At 34.8% G+C, this 16,994-nt stretch overlaps 1 protein-coding gene across 15 annotated transcripts in view; it reads right to left on the reverse strand.

Moving 5' to 3' along the window:
- LOC110821025 (S-adenosyl-L-methionine-dependent methyltransferases superfamily protein) overlaps positions 1–16,994 on the reverse strand; it is a 45,724-nt gene that overhangs the window by 24,102 nt on the left and 4,628 nt on the right. For 12 of the 15 annotated variants that reach the window (XR_015819458.1, XR_015819456.1, XR_015819457.1 and 9 more), the window contains 5 exons: positions 14,269–14,349; positions 10,336–10,475; positions 9,646–9,894; positions 6,572–6,746; positions 5,475–5,558 (listed from right to left, as the gene is read on the reverse strand). Coding sequence is in view for 9 of the 15 variants with exons in the window: in XM_088220857.1 (XP_088076983.1) it covers positions 5,475–5,558; positions 6,572–6,746; positions 9,646–9,894; positions 10,336–10,475; positions 14,269–14,349 (729 nt within the window). In the remaining 6 variants the exon portion in view is untranslated. The remainder of the gene's footprint in view (positions 1–5,474; positions 5,559–6,571; positions 6,747–9,645; positions 9,895–10,335; positions 10,476–14,268; positions 14,350–16,994) is intronic. The other 3 variants (XM_088220858.1, XM_088220859.1, XM_088220860.1) reach the window with 3 other exon arrangements.

The raw sequence follows: 16,994 nt of genomic DNA on the forward strand, positions 1-16,994 counted from the left end.
CTATATGACTTTAAACAAATAGAAGATTGAAGGATTTTTCAACAATAATAATAACAATTAGGATGATGATGATGACCTTAGCTGGTTAACTAAACTATATGACTTTAAACAAAATAAAGGATAAGACAACTTGAATAGAGCAAATGATTTTGAGAAATGAATCGATATACCAACTATTACTTGAAGAATTTAATGGAAGCAAATTTGAGTGAGACTGAGAATGAGAAATTCTTCTCTTCTTTCTTGCTTTCTCTACACAGAGACGGAGATGTGCCTTTTATAAGCACTCAGCAGCCAAGATGACACCAAAATTTAGGGTGTGGTCCCCAAAACAGAATGAAAAACGGAAGCAGCAAAAATAACAAATTCTGTTGGTGGTGGACAATTCCACCTGTCCAGAAAATGAAAATGCAATTCTACCCTTTAATTCTAACCATCTAATATTTATTTTCTACACTCCCCCTCAATTTAGATTACACATATATATTAAGTAAACCTAAATTGGATACAAAGTCATCAAATTTTCCTGTTGGTAGTGCTTTCGTAAGAATGTCTGTAGTCTGAATATCAGTAAAAATATATTGTAGATTAATGGTCTTGTCATCTATCTTCTCTTTAATGAAGTGACAATCAATTTCCACATGTTTCTTTCTGTCATGATGCACTGGGTTTTCGGCTATACTGATGGTTGATTGATTATCACACCAGAATTTCATAGGATAAGGAACGTTAAATCTTAGTTCAGATAGAATCTTCTTCAGCCATATACCTTCTCATATTCCATGAACAAGAGACCTCAATTCAGCTTCAGTACTACTCCTAGATACAACTGACTGTTTCTTACTTCGTCAAGTGACTAGGTTGCCCCACACATATGTACAGTAACCAGTTGTTGATCTTCTATCTGTCACTGATCCTGCCCAATCTGCATCAGTGAAGATCTCAATGTCCCAGTTTACTGTTTTCTTGAAGAATAATCATTGACCAGGAGTTATCTTTATGTATCTTAGAATTCGGTAAACATCACTCATATGTTTTCAGTTGGTTCAGTCATAAACTGACTTACAATGCTTACAGCAAAACTGATGTCAGGTCTAGTATAAGCAAGATAGATAAATTTTCCAACAAGTCTTTAGTACCTCTCTTTATCAACAGGTTTGCTATCATTTTGAGACTGAGTTTGACATTGGACTTCATTGGGGTTCCTACAGGTTTACACGCAAGCATACCTGTTTCTTTCAAAAGATCTAAGATATATTTGCGTTGTGAGACAGAGATGTCTTTCTTAGATCGAACTACTTCCATTCCTAGAAAATATCGAAGTAACCCAAGGTCTTTAATCTCGAATTCTTTTGCTAAAAACCTTTTAAATTCCAAGATTTCTTCGTCATCATCACCTGTTAAGATAATGTCATCAATATATACAATTAGGACAGATTTCTTCCTTACTGATTTGTTTTTGGCAAACAATGTGGGATCAGACTGACACTGAGTGTATCCCATTTGTTTCACTGCCCTTGAGAATTTCTCAAACCATGCTCTCGAAAACTGCTTAAGACTATAGAGAGTCTTTTTTAATCTGCATACTTTCTCAGGCCCGATGCTAAGCCCAGGGGGAACTTCTATGTAAACATCTTCTTCTAGATCTCCATTAAGGAAAATATTTTTTACATCCAGTTGATGAAGCGACCAATCAAGGTTAGAGGCCGAGGAGAATAGGACACGTATAGTATTGTGGTTTGCAACTGGAGCAAAAGTTTCCTGATAGTCAATCTCATATGACTGAGTGAAACCCTTGGCAACAAGGCAAGCTTTATGACGGTTTATAGTTCCATCAGGATTGTATTTTGTGGTGAAGATCCATTTGCATCCTACAGCCTTTTTCCCTCAAGGTAAGTCAAAAACTTCCCATGTTATATTTTTCTCAAGTGCTGCGAGCTCTTCTTAGATTGCGACTTTCCATTCTGAAAACTAAGTGCCTCATGAATAGTTCTTGGGATCATGTTTTTATCAAACTTACTGATAAAGGCTTTGTAGGTAGGAGATAATTTGTTATATGAAGCATAGTCTTGTATGAGATGCAAGGTACAAGAACGAATACCCTTCCTCAAAGCCGCAGGAAGTTCAGCATTAATTTCAATATTAACCAACGTGTCAAAAATTTCATTACCTGTAGTACTATGAGTGCTTGGTTTAGGAGTTGACTCATGACTTTGCATAGTTGATTCAAGAATTCTACTATCTTGAGTTTTGTTTCTCCTTCTGTAGACACGTAACTTACTTTTTGCAGGTAATGAGTCATTAGTATCTGTAATGGATTCTGATTTTTCAGTGGTTTCCTGGATATTTGTATTTTGAGGAGATGGTATCGGGGTATGGAATGGTAGAGGACTTATATCCCATAACTGATATTTTTTTAGTGAAATTCTCCCCCTGAATGTTAGTTGTAGAATAAAATGGTTGGTTTTCAAAAAATATTATATCCATAGTATTGTAAAAACGATAAGTTCCTGAGAAAAAACATTTGTATCCTTTTTTACTTGAGGAATAGCCAACTAACACACATTTAAGGGCCTTTGAATCAAATTTTCCCTTGAGGTGAGTGTAAATGTAAACATAGGCAGTGCAGCTAAATAATTTTAATGGGATAGTGTTTAAGAGATGAGATTCTGGAAATCTCTGAATGAGAGTTTTATAAGGAGTTTCGAACTTTAGTACCCGAGAAGGCATTCAATTGATCAAATAGGTAGCAGTAAGGATGGCTTCACCCCATAAAAATTTATGAATATGGGTTGTAAACATAAGAGATCTGCCAACTTCAAGAATGTGCCTATTTTTCATCTCGACTATGCCATTTTGTTGTGGGGTGTAAACATAAGAGCTTTGGTGGATAATACCTTATTTTTTAAGATATTCCCTGAGGGTGAATTCAAAGTATTCACAGACATTATCAGTTTTCAAAACTTGGATTGAATTGTGAAACTGATTTTAAATCATAATATTAAATCTCTGAAATATTTGGCTCATTTCAGACTTTTCTCTCATAAGGAAAACCTAGGTAATTCTACTGTGATCATCAATTAAAGATACAAACTATTTTTTTCCAGTAATAGTTTTTATTCGTGAAGGTTCCCAAATATCACTGTAGATTAGTGCAAACGGGTTTGTGGGTTTATATGGTATACTAGGAAATGAATTGCGAGTATATTTTGAAAACTGACATACTTCACATTGAAATAAAAGTAGATCTTTATTCTTGAATAAAGCAGGAAACATTTGCTTTAAGTACAAAAAGTTTGGGTGGCCTAATCAGTAATACCATAACATAACTGAGTGATCATTGTTTGAGCAATCTATAGGAATTAAATTAACACATACAGCATTAGAAGCTTGTCCACTTGAGGAAGATGAATCAATTGCAAAATAGTAGAGACCTGAATCCATCCTAACATTCTCAATCATCTTCCTCGAAGCCAAGTACTGAAATACACAAGTATGGTTGTCAAATTTCACCACGCAATTCATATCCTTACACAGTTTACTTATGGACAGTAAATTGCAATCCAAATTAGGCACATAAAACACAGATTTGACTATCAAGCAGGATGATATTTTTGCGGAGCCAATTCCTACCACTCTAGAGCTTGATCCATCAGCTATTTTAATCAAATAATCTTCCTTACATTCGTTGTAATCACCAAGCAAATGTTGATTTCCTGTCATATGGTCAGAGACTCCAGAATCCATAATCCAAATTTGTTTTTAATTACACCATGCTGATAAACCAAATGGGTAATTATCCTTTTGGACCATGGAAGCAGAGGCAGTACCCATTGTTTACAAAAACAACTTCATCAATGCCTCCATTTGCTCTAGACTGAAAAGAGCACTCTCAGGTTGCACAGATGGCTCTTTCGAAGTCGTCAAATTACCGTGAGCTTCTTCAGGGAACTTCTTCTCTCCAGGTTTTCCGTGGAGCTTCCAGCATTTCTCACGGAAGTATCCTGGTTTTTTGCAAAAATTGCAGAACGGGCGCCCTTTCTTTCCACGGGAATCAGCGACACGTGAAGTGAGAGCTGAAGCATTTTCATTCAGCTGAGTCGACTGAGAATCTCCTAGCATCAACTTCTTTCTGCTCTCTTCTCGCCGAACTCCAGAAAAGACTTCACAAATACCCATCAGTGGTTTCGTGCTCAAAACGCGGCCCCGCACTTCATTCAGGCTTTTGTTGAGCCCCATGAGGAACCTGAAAATTCTCTTTTGTTCTATAATCTTTCTGTACCTTTTTGAATCTTTTGGGCAGCACCATTAATGGTCCTCAAAGGCATCGAGCTGCTGCCAGTTGCGGGTTATCAAATTATAAAACTGGGTTACAATGAACTCACCTTGCCGCAGCTCATGAATAGTGGATTTGACTTCGAAAAGTATTGATGTGTTCTCGCAGTTGGAGTAAAACTCACTGGCAACTTCCCAAACTTCGTGGACCAATTCGTACAAAAGAAGTTTTCGCTGATTTCGGGAGTCATGGAGCTTAACAACCAAGACATCACCATGCTGTTGTCAATTTTCCAAGCACGAGCTCGTGGGTCATCCGACTATGGTTCTGGATTTTTTCCGATAAGAAATTCATCATTCCCTTTCCATCGGATGAATAGCCGAACAGATGTCAACCATTGGAGGTAATTATCACCATTAAGGCAATGACTAGTGATGAATGATGAGTGCTGCTCCACCATTCCAAAGTTGGTGGAGTTAGGAAGATACATGCCTGAGATAGCTTCGGGTGATGAATTTTGGTCATCTGTGGCCATTGAAGCGTCTGACGCAAGCGAAAGGAGAATTTTGGATCAGACTGCCTCTGATATCATGAAAAATTTAATGGAAGCAAATTTGAGTGAGATTGAGAATGAGAAATTCTTCTCTTCTTTCTTGCTTTCTCTACACAGAGGCGGAGAGGTGCGTTTTATAAGCACCCAACAGCCAAAATGACACACCAAAATTTAGGGTGTGGTCCCCAAAACAGAATGAAAAATGGAAGCAACAAAAATAACAAATTCTGGTAGTGGTGGACAATTCCACCTGTCCATAAAATGAAAATACAATCCTACCCTTTAATTCTAACCATCTAATATTTATTTTCTACATTACTTGTTTAGATTCTTGTAATGCGCGGTATGGAACACTACTAGTCTAATATATCTTTGAATCGTTGAGGCTCCAAAAGTTTAGACTTAAATGTTTTTCTTTTTTAATAATTCAATTTGATTTTAAGTAGTGGTTTTAAAGCTTAGACTTACGTGTGTTTTTTTTAAATAATTCAATTTGGTTTTAAGTAGTGGTTTTAAGGCTTAGACTTAAGTTGTTAGTGATAAATGATTCGAGTTGTAAACAGAGATCATGAATAACACTTTTTTCTGTATTGCAATACTAGTTGTTATAATCTGACACAAAAATAAAGTTCTAAAAATCTGTACCATTTGGAAAGCAGCACGAAAAGCATGTAGTTGAAAATTTTGAAGACCAGCATCCTTCCCCAAGTGTCTCCATCTCTCTGCACTCTGATAAAATTATAATAAATGAGTTTTATCTTAAATTCTATAATAAAGGGCATATTAAGGAACAAATAAATATGAAAGAAGCAGCAGGCAACTCTTCGACAACTTACATCTCACAATCCAACTCAAGGATATTTAGCGCCAAAACTAATTGGGTTCATCTACAGGAATTCTTTCCTTCACTAAATCCTATTTAGGCTCAATAAACAAAATTTGGCCCACTGAGCTGGATCAAGAACCATAGTGACAGAATGCTAGAACCAAACACTAAGAGAAGTTAACTGGCCAAATGGTATTAATGGACCACTTGCATACAGTCAACTTTCTTCACAGATCTCTAACAGAATATCCTAGCTTCAACTAAAACTAGACTACTGCATCATAGTTAACGTAGTACTTGTGAAGAGCTCTACTACCATATATGCCCATAACAAAACTTCTGGAAAAGTCTATAGCCATGGGATCCCCAGCAAGTGGAAGAAGGAGACTGCCTTGTAGACGTCAGCAGTCTGCAGAATTGAAGACAATTTAGGAGCTTAGATTATGTTAGGAGTTCGGAGTTTATTTTCCATTGAACTTTATTTTTATTTAGTGGTCAGACGAAAGAGGAATTAAAACTACTGGACCAAAATGAGGATCAAACTCTAATAACGAATAATTTAAATAGAATATTTTAAAGTAATAATACTACATATCTATCTGCCCTACAAATTTAAAGACAAAATCATAATATTCTAGCAGTTTTTCTGATTTGCACCTTCATCAATTTGTGACTGTGTGCAGCTACATAACATGACATCTAAACTGTCTTTTTTATCAGACTCAAGTATTGGTATTCACAAGCTTGTTTCTTCTTCTCTATCTATGGTGACATCACATGATCTCCTAGTCCAAATCAGCACCTTCCTCTCCTCTATCCTCCTCCCTCTCCCAGCCCCAAAAGAGAAAACTACTTAAAAGAAACAAAAAAAAAAGGAAAGAAACCTAAAGATCAGTAAGCAAAATGAGTTATGCACCTGACAAGCAAGATCACGAGAATTTTTCGCAAGTGATAAGCCAGAAGATTTAACACTGCTACTCATTGGAAACCCATACTGGGAATGACAATTGTCGAAACGTTCCTCGGATAATAAGTTGTAACAGCAGCCAATGCTAACAACTGCTTTAACTTCTTCACACTCCAAAAATGTCCTGCCCGTAAAGTTATAAATTCCTTTAAAATATTGTGTAAATTGGAAAGGGAGAAAAGTCACAGATTAAAGAGCAGATATAAATTCTACCCTCTTGATTTTTTATCTCAAAAAAAAAAGAGCATATGTAAAATACAGTAAAAAGACTTCATTCGAACTAGGGTGATCACCTCCAAAAGACGTTATCACCCTAGGTACTGGGAATTGAGGAGTTTTTGATATACATGTCACTTACTTGATTGAATAGAAAAATACACATTAGTAAAGTGGTTTGGCAACATTATCACTTCAAATTCAAATCATGACACAATTACCAGAACCAAACTAAAGTAAGAGACAGTAACATAAATTATAGCATTTACATTTAAAAAAATTGAAACTAGCAGAAACTTCATCATCCTTGGCCACAAGCATTTCAAAGAGGGGGAAAAGGTTATGTATAAAAAGCATGTGTAAAGTACTGTAAAAAGAAAACCCAACTGGCTGAGTAGTATCGCCTCCAAACGAGGTCATCCATTTGGGTATCAGGAACTATGGATTTGGATTCATATGTCACTTGATCTCTAGGGACAAATAAGCACCAATAATTGTTGCCGCATCAATACTTTGAATTGAAATTCATGACAAACTACCAAGAACCAAACTAGTGGAATATGTGTAACTGCAAAATTAACCTAAAATTCATAATTTAAGAAATCCAAGCTAAATCTGGTGAACTTGCTCAGGCTGAACTGGGTGACACTTCCTACAGGGGAGAGGTTTACGCATTACAGTATCCGAGGGGTGGGGTTGAGGAAAGAAGCTAAGCCTTTATGGCAAGGAGCAATTTTTGCTGGATTATGGTCTCGAAACAAAGCAAGACTAATAACCAAGGAATATACCTAGACTTATGGAACAGACTACTAAGAGATTTTTACACATGTTACCAAAATGAACATAGTTTGAGTTCTATTATTTTTAACTGTCAATTTTTATTGGTAATTGTAACAGTTTGATGTAAAAAATGACTTCTTACATAATAGAATATAAGCAAAGTCAAGGAGATCAAACCTTGTTGATCAAGCACTCAAATTCAAAGGGAGTTACGGTCTTACTTGTGTATGTTGATGACATTATTGTCACAATTAATGATGAAAACAAAAGATTGATGCTCAAACAACGATGAGCTAAAGAATTTTGAAATTAAAGAACTTGAAAAGCTAAAGTATTTACTTGGAATTAAAGTGGTCAATTCGAAAGTTAGAATTTTCACACAGGAAAAGTATATCAATGATCTTTTAAAGGATACAAGTAAGTTGGCATGTAAACCTGCTAGAGCACCAATTTATCCTAACCATAAATTGGGATTAGCCAAAAAAAAGTGCAGCAGTCAACAAGAGAATATACCAAATGCTAGTTGGAAGACTTATTTACTTGTCACACGGAACACCATACATTACTTATGCGATATGTGTGATATTGAGTGTTACAATAACTTAAGGGAGCACCAGGAAAGGATGTAATGTTCAAAAAGAATAAAAGATTACTTCTGGAGACCTATATTGATACAAACTATGTTGGATAAAGAGCGGATAGAAGAACTATAGGTTCTTGTACTTTTGTTGAAAGAAATTTGATCACATGGAGAAGCAAGAAACAAAATGTGATGTCAAGATCCAACACAGAATCAGAATTCCAAGCAATGACCAGGATTCTATGAGTTTTTATGGTTGAAAGTAATCTTGGAAGACCTAAGGATCAAATAGAATGGTCCGATGAGACTCTATTTTGACAACAAGTCAGCAATTAGTATTGTCCATAATTTGCTATAACATAATAGGAAAAAATATATTGAAATCGATAAACATTTTATCAAAAAAAAGTTAGACAGTGATTTTATCTGCGCACACCACGTCTAGCAACTCCCAACTTACAGATGTGCTTAGTAAGGGCTTGAAAAATCCAGCACTTTAAACAATGATTACCAAGCTGGGAATGGACGTCTATTTAATAACTTGAGAGGAAGTGTTGGAAAATATATATGAAATTTAATGTATAAGAGTATAATAGCAAAATACTCCAATGCAATTAATTTTAGGGTTTCCTTTTCTATACTCGAAGTTATGTATATATAGGACTCAACTATTCAATAATAAAACACAAGATTCCATTCTTCCAAATATATTCTTTTCTCACTCTTCCTTAATAAAACTTCTTTTATCTAAAAAATGCTATTGTGTATTGATTTCTTTAGGTGTATGTCTTACTCTTTGTTTTTGTAACTTCTTCCCTCTCTCCAAAATCTCTTTTTTATCCGAAAACATAATACATTGACTTTATTTTATAGCCTAGAGTATACGCAAGATCTGTAAATTAATTCTCCAAATCTCTCAAATCTGCCAACAGACATATCCAAAATCGATTCTCAAATCTCTCAACAAAGTACTGGAGTTTTAAGAAGTACAAGAGAAAACAAATATGCAATACTACTAACCTTTAAAGCTAGAAAGAATTTTATGTTTGGATACTCCTGAAAGTAAACTAATGAATGCATCTCATACGTACTTCTATAAAGTGACCATTTTATAAGTACTTCAAAATATCACGTAAGCACCCTTGCCCATCAGACTAAGATCTTTTCTTTTAGGGAAGATCATCCAACTAAAATTAAGAATGACAATCATCTCAAAAGAGATATAGAGAGAGAGAGAGAGAGACTGCATAAATGTTAATGATAATACTTATTTTCTAATGAGAAATTAACTACTTTTTAATAAGAAAGGAAGTCAACAAAAAAACATTTTTATTCTCATCCAAGGTTGGCATCTCCTGTTCCCCAGCCCAATATAGACGAGAGCAATAACACTTCTTATAACTTTAAATGGAAACATATTAGCATCAAGGAAGATGTCAGCACTCACCTAAGCATGGTTACTGAAAGATCCCCACAGGCATGGAGGCCAGAAAGAACCAATGAACTCTGACTCTGACTGTTTGGATAGTGCAAAGAGTGTGAACTTCTCCGGTCAAAAGCTTCATTTTGCTCATTCAATTCAACCCCATTATCATCTTTATGAAGTGAAATCTCAGTCAAGGCCTTCATCATATCATCAACTGACATTAAATGGCATGTAATTGTCTTTGGCACGTTCGGACTCTTGGTTGTTGAACTACAAGGATCAAGTTCAGAATTGTTTAGTAGTACAAAACATGTAAAATGTTATTCAATTATGAAAATGAAACATTTCTTACAACAAAAAATAATAAAACATAAAAATTCCCATCAAATACATAAAAATATTTACCACAAAATGTAATTGGAATTGAGATTAAAAGTCCTGAAATGAAATCTAAACCAAAAGTAATAGAAGAAAACAGCAAAGTGGTTCTGGATTATATGCTACGAAGGTAAGGAAAAACTTCATGACCACCTTCCTGAGCAGATGAACGAGACCTACAATCAATAACCTAATAACTTAAATTATGAAGGCATCCATACCTGGTTAATACTAATCCCCAGGTGAGAAAATCATAGGCTGTGGCTTATACTGATAATCAATCTTTTATATATAGGACCACAAAAAGAAAAAAAAAATAGTTCTGCCCCGTACCCAGATTTACGATTCTGAGCTGCATAATGCTTCTCGATTCGTTCTGCCCGTGCACCGGTAACCTTTCCATGAAGAGGTGAAGCATCAATTGCAACTACAGAATGCTCATACTGAAAGGAAAGAACTTGCGCAAGATAACCCTATCAAATCATTTTAAACCAAAGATTTAACAATTTTGTAACTATAAGAAATAACGTAACAGATTTCCAGTTCATCACAATTTCCAGAGGGAAATACATTTCTGAGGAAACAGATGCTATTTATTTATGTTAGGATTTGTAACCACAAAGATAAAGATGATACGAGGAAAGAATCAAACTCGAACCAATTTTCTGCAATAAAGTCCACAAGTAGTTCACTGAAGCACCTAGGAGTATTTTTATGTGCTCCTACTAGCACGACTAGCAAAAAACAACAGTGGTCAAGACGGCTTCATAACAACATGAAGAACAAGAAGACTAGAAAAACAAAAAGTTCACTCCATACATAGACTTCCAAATACCCTCAAAAACAGCATCATAACTAGACCTTGACAACATGTGTATGAAATTTAATCACCCACTTCCCTCGTGATACAACATACTTCGAAAACTGATTATGGAAGTTCAACAATCAGAAGACATTCATTGATCCATAAAAAATATAATATAAGATCATAAAGAAGATTCCCATGCAACAAACACAAATTAAAGTAAAAGTGAGACTGAGGAAGAAAACAGAAAATTGTAATGTGATTCAGTGATGTGCTGATGCCACATAACTGCCAGTGAAAATATTCTATTGAGAAACTGAATCTTAGACTGAGAAATTTTCCTTTGTATAGTTAAATAAGAAAAACCCAAAAATTATAAGAATACCCCCATAACAAAAGACCCTCCAAGGCCTGCCACCCAGCAAATACACAACGGTAGTGCCAAGACAAGACAATGATTTACCATCACCTGGCCAGGGAAGGCGGGTCCTCCCATGACAGGAATCATTTTGTGAAGGGTAACTCTCTGGAAAATATGAGTCACAACTCAACAAAAATTTCCTTTCGAAAAGTATAGGAACATAAAAATAAAACATGTACTGGTGAATAAAAGGATGCATTCAATTCCCACGATACTTTTAGTAGAGTGATATATTTTGTTTTTACAGGGATCTCTTGTCCATTCTACAAAAAGAACCCGGCTGCTTAACTATTTTCTAGCTAGATTTTCTGTCAGATCCCAGAAAAATTAAAATATATAAAATATTATATATATATATATGTGGCTGTAAGCATGGGTGTATGAAAAGAACAGTGAGATATACAGCAAATGGAAAAAAAAAAGAAAGAAAAGGCTCAATCACATGGAACAATTCCGAACCGGTTCCTTAACAAGTGAACCGGCATGAACCACTTCTTCATCCTCATTCGGACCAGGACAACTTTTCATCTTCTTCTTCAGCTGATGCATCACCACCCGAACAGACAGCTTCCCTTCATCATTTCAATTCATGGCGACGATTGATTTATGTATTTAAATGATAGTTGTAAACAAGATGTATCATATAATCTTTTGAAAATGAATCTCAAATAAATTATCTATCCTCTATCCTAATCTCTATCTCTCTTTTCTTTCTCCTTTCTCTGCTTATCTTTCTATTTTCCTTTCTTTCTCTCTCTAACAGCTTCTTCCTCTCTCTATAGTCTCTTTCTCTATTTAACAGTTCTTTCTCTCTCTACAGTATCTTTCTCTCTCTAAAACCAGTCTCTCTCTAAAATATTCTCTCTTCTCATATCTATATTCTCTTTTTCTCTCTCTACGGACTCTTCTCTCTCTCTCTCTCAAACTCTTTTCTTCTCTCACCCCGACTCCCTCCCTTCTCTTTGTTCCAAAACCTTTCTTTTTCTAAATTCCTTTACTATCCTCTCTATTTCTTTAAATTCTAATTTTACCTCTAATCTTTTAAATTTCTCAAAATTACCCCACAAATGTTTGAAGTTTAATATTTTTTCTCAATTATGAGTCCAGTAAATCACATGTCAAAGCCAGGTCCTACCAACTTGATATCAGAACCGCGTATCAGATCCCAATGGGAGGTGGTGATGGCTAACACCGCTAAACTCTTCGACCAGATAGAGCAAAAAATTGATCTGATGATTCAATTGCTAAGTGGCGGCATTACCTCCCCAGAGGACGCAAAACCAACGGCTGCTGTTGCAGCCGTGCACAAAGCGCAAGTGGGACTCTTCTTTTCCCTCTGCGGCGCGAAGAAGAAGAAGACACATCTTAAGATATTGCAGAAGAAAAACCAGAAGAAGAATCGGAAGAAGAGAAGAGGAGGCCTAAGAAGAAGCGAAAGGAAGAAGAAGACATTACCGCACCGATGGTGTGCGGGGCAGGCCAAGAAGATTTAATTTCTACGGGTTTAAGCAGTAGAAATACTTTCAAATATATATATAATAATTCCAAAAAAACAAATTAGAGTTGAATCTCAACCTTGAGAACAAGGTTGATGTCCACGTGGAGGGAATTGTCAGATCCCAGAAAAATTAAACTATATATATATATATTATATTATATATATATGGCTGTAAGCATGGGCGTATGAAAAGAACAGTGAAATATACAGCAAATGGGAAAAAAAAAAGAAAGAAAAGGTTCAATCACATGGAACAATTCTGAACTGGTTCCTTACCAAGTGAACCGGCATGGACCAATTCTTCATCCTCATTCGGACCAGAACAACTTTTCATCTTCTTCTCCAGCCGATGCGTCACCGCCTGAACAGACAGCTTCCCTTCATCATTCCGATTCATGGCGACGATTGATTTATGTATTTAAATGATAGTTGTAAACATGTATCATGTAATCTTTTAGAAACGAATCTCAAATAAATTATCTCTCCTCTATTCCAATCTCTATCTCTCTTTTCTCTCTCCTTTCTCTGCTTATCTTTCTATTTCCTTTCTTTCTCTCTCTAACAGCTTCTTCCTCTCTCCACAGTCTCCTTCTCTCTCTAAAGCTAGTCTCTCTCTAAAATATTCTCTCTTTCTCATATCTATATTCTCTCTCTTTCTCTCTCTAAGGACTCTTCTCTCTCTCTCTCAAACTCTTTTCTTCTCTCTCCCCGACTCCCTCTCTTCTCTTTCTTCCAAAACCTTCTTTTTTTTCTAAATTCCTTTTCTATCATCTCTATTTCTTTAAATTTTAATTTTACCTCCAATCTTTTAAATTTCTCAAAATTACCCCACAAATATTTAAAAGTTTAATATTTTTTCCCAATTATGAGTCCGGTAAATAACATATCAAAGCCGGGTCCTAACATTTTCTTTCTTCAACTTCTTTCTCTTTTTTTGTTATTTACTAGACTGCTATCTTATCCTCCCACTATGCACTTTCTTCCTCTTGTGAACTTTCTGTTTTATCAAAAAAAAAATGAATAAATAAATAAGTGGACATAGTTCAAATGTTATTGATCCAAATTCACGCCAAGAAAGCAAGAGCATACTTTACATTACCAAACTATATTTTCTTACACTAGTTTTTCCCATTGGCAAGTTGCAGATCCCAGATTTTTAGCCTGTATGGTTGACCATACTCGCAAAATAAGTAAAAAAGCTACTGGAAAGGTTGCACATTTAAGTGCTCAACAAATTTCCTGCCAAGAAAAGCAAGAGCTTACTTTACATTACCACACCACATTTTAAACTAGTTTTTCTAATTGGCAAGTTGCAGATCCCAGATTTCTAATATATACAAATGCCATGGAAAAAGAAGTCAGATGGCTTTGGAAGTCCTGACCACACACTCAAGTGAAAAGCCAAATGATGAAAACAACCAATTGCTAGCAAAGAAAGATTAACACAAAATGGAAGATCAATAAAGTAGAAAGCGTCAAACAATCTAAGATTTTAATCATGCATATAATAGAAGTTAATTGGATAAAAGTAAGTGGTCATACCTGGCCAGCACCAACATCAATTATCTTGCAAGCTCCCACTCTATTTACGACTGAGCTAACAACAGCAGAAAGAACTTGCACCTGTCAACACCAATTCGAGGCCTCGATTAATTATTTTGGAAGGGGTTAAATATGGTGAAGGGAGGTTTGTTTTATTGCTTGCAATTTCCAAGCACAATTGCTTCAAAGCTTGAAAGGATCCAATGTAGATTCCTTTGGGGTGATGATGACGGTTGTAGAAAATATCATTTGATAAGGTGGGAGGAAGTGAAGAAATGTATGGATAAGGGCGGGTTGGAAGTAAGATCCATTGCAGATTTGAATGTTGCACTTCATGGGAAATGGCTACGGAGGTATTGCAAAGAGGATGACAAACTTTGGAGGAATGTGGTGGAGGCGAGATGGGGGGAGAAGAGAGAAAATACAAACCGCATGGAATGAGTTTATGGAAGAGAATCAGTGGGGAAGGCAGTAGATTTTGGGAATGTATGGGATGGAAGGTGAGGAATGGAGAAAGGGTGAGATTCTGGCAAGATGAATGGGAAGGGGCTTTTAAACTAAAAGATAGATTCCCTAACATCTACAATATTGCTAGTGAGAGGGATATTACTGTCGATAAGTGTATGGGAACGTTAGTGGGGGGAGGGGATGGACTGTTCAGGTGAGAAGGAACTTGAAAGAATGAGAAGTTGATGAATACTGCAATTTACTCAATGTGCTGACTGAAATTAACATGAATAATAGGAAGGATAGGAGGATTTGGAAGTTGGATGAGAAGAATGGGCTTTCAATGAAGCCTTATTACACTTTTATAGCTAAAGGCGGCAATGAAAATAATGTGACAGCTCCATTTAGACAAATCTCGAAAATTACAGCTCCCCCTAGGATGGCTTTCTTTACTTGGGAAGCCTCAAGAGAAAGTATTTTGACTATTGATATGTTAAAGAGGCGGAGCAACATTCTTGTTGACCGATATTACTTATACAAGGCTGATGAGGAAACATGTGACCACAGTTTATTATTTTGCCCAGTTACTCACAGTTTATGAATGTCGGTATTCGGGATAATGGAACCGAGTTGGGTAATGACGAGTAATGTTAGTAAAGAATTGTGGGCTTGGGCAGGTTTTTGTAAAAAGAAAAAATATTTATTTTTTATTCCACTTACCATTTTTTGGATCGTGTGGAAAGAAAAGAATGCAAGAGTAATTAAGGGAATTTAAACGGACTTTATAAACATAAAGGATAAATGGTTTAATACTTTTGGTTCCTTTTTATTAGGTCCTGACATATTACATTAGGAAGATTTGGGATGCATTATCGACCACTTAATTGATATGTAACTTTTATGTAATTGGGTGGTACTCTCTTAATACCTTTGTGAATAATAATACTTTCATCTTTTATTTAAAAAAAAAAAATTCCAAGTACAAAATCAAATTAATGAAATGCTAAGCTCCACTTGATACATGAAAATGTTTTCTAGGTCCATTTCTTATATAATATATATATATATATGTATAGGTATGTATATTAGCATGTACATGCCTGGTAATTAAGTATAAAAAGGATAGAATATTACCAATTTAGCTCATGAATATGGGTTATGCTGCAATTCAATCCCAAAACCTACTTTCATTATAATTTAATCCTTGAACCTATAAAATTGTTCAAAAACACTATTTTAAAGAAACTTTTTACAAAAGTAGAAATATCTATTTCTATCTTACTTAGTGACATAAAAAATAATTTAAAAATATAATTTTCTATTTATGACTAGAAATTGAAAAAGAATAATATGGTCACTGCAGGGGTCTTCTTCTTATTTAAGTCTATTATCTGCATGATTTAAATAAAATAAACTAATTGTTCTTCTTAAGTGTATAATATTTTGTTATTATAATTTTCAAACTCTACAAAAAAAAAAAACAAGATATGGATAAAACAGGAAAAAAAAAAAAGTCAATATCATTTTCTATCAAAATTCTCAAAGCTGTACAAAATGATCATCGATTGAGATAATTTTGCATGTTTAAGGGTTAAATTATAATGAAAAAAACTCTTGGGACCTAAATATAACATAAAAAACTGTTCAATAACTAAATGGTATTTCCCTAAAAGAATAGTTGGCCATAAAATATTAAAAAGGACTTTTTATTATTTTCACTATCATAAATATTTCTTAACATAATTTCTTAAATATTTTTTAAAATAAAAAGTTCAATATTATTTTCACTTTTGAGCTACCAGACACTAAAAAAAATAGATGTGTGAGAAATAATTTTAATCCTCAATCAACGAGTAAAACATACCGTCAATTGGTTTGGAATGTCAACAAAATTTCTTGTCAATATTGTTAATTTATATTTTGAGGAAAAATATGTATTAACAGGAAAAAAAAAACATAAATAGAGAGAATTAGGTATTCTCCTAAACAAAACCAAAAGAAGAGAGATTAGCAAAGCCCAAGAAGGAATATTTGGCCAATCTAACATAAAACAGATATAGAAACACCCTTAAAATTTCAATTAGCCTTGGTGTCAACATTTTGAAAATTAACATTCTATAAAGATAAATATCCCCTCAAACTGATAATCTAGAAGTAATGGTGGATAGTCAGCTCATAACAGTAGCGAAAAGCACTTACTTCTATCACAGACATTAGAGAAGCAAGCGACTTTGAGGCATGAAGATTAAAGAATACAATTCAGAAATTAAATGTAGTAA

This window comes from Carica papaya, chromosome 5 (genome assembly GCF_054855325.1).
Source record: "Carica papaya isolate Zhongbai chromosome 5, ASM5485532v1, whole genome shotgun sequence".
NCBI classification, from domain to species: domain Eukaryota; kingdom Viridiplantae; phylum Streptophyta; class Magnoliopsida; order Brassicales; family Caricaceae; genus Carica; species Carica papaya.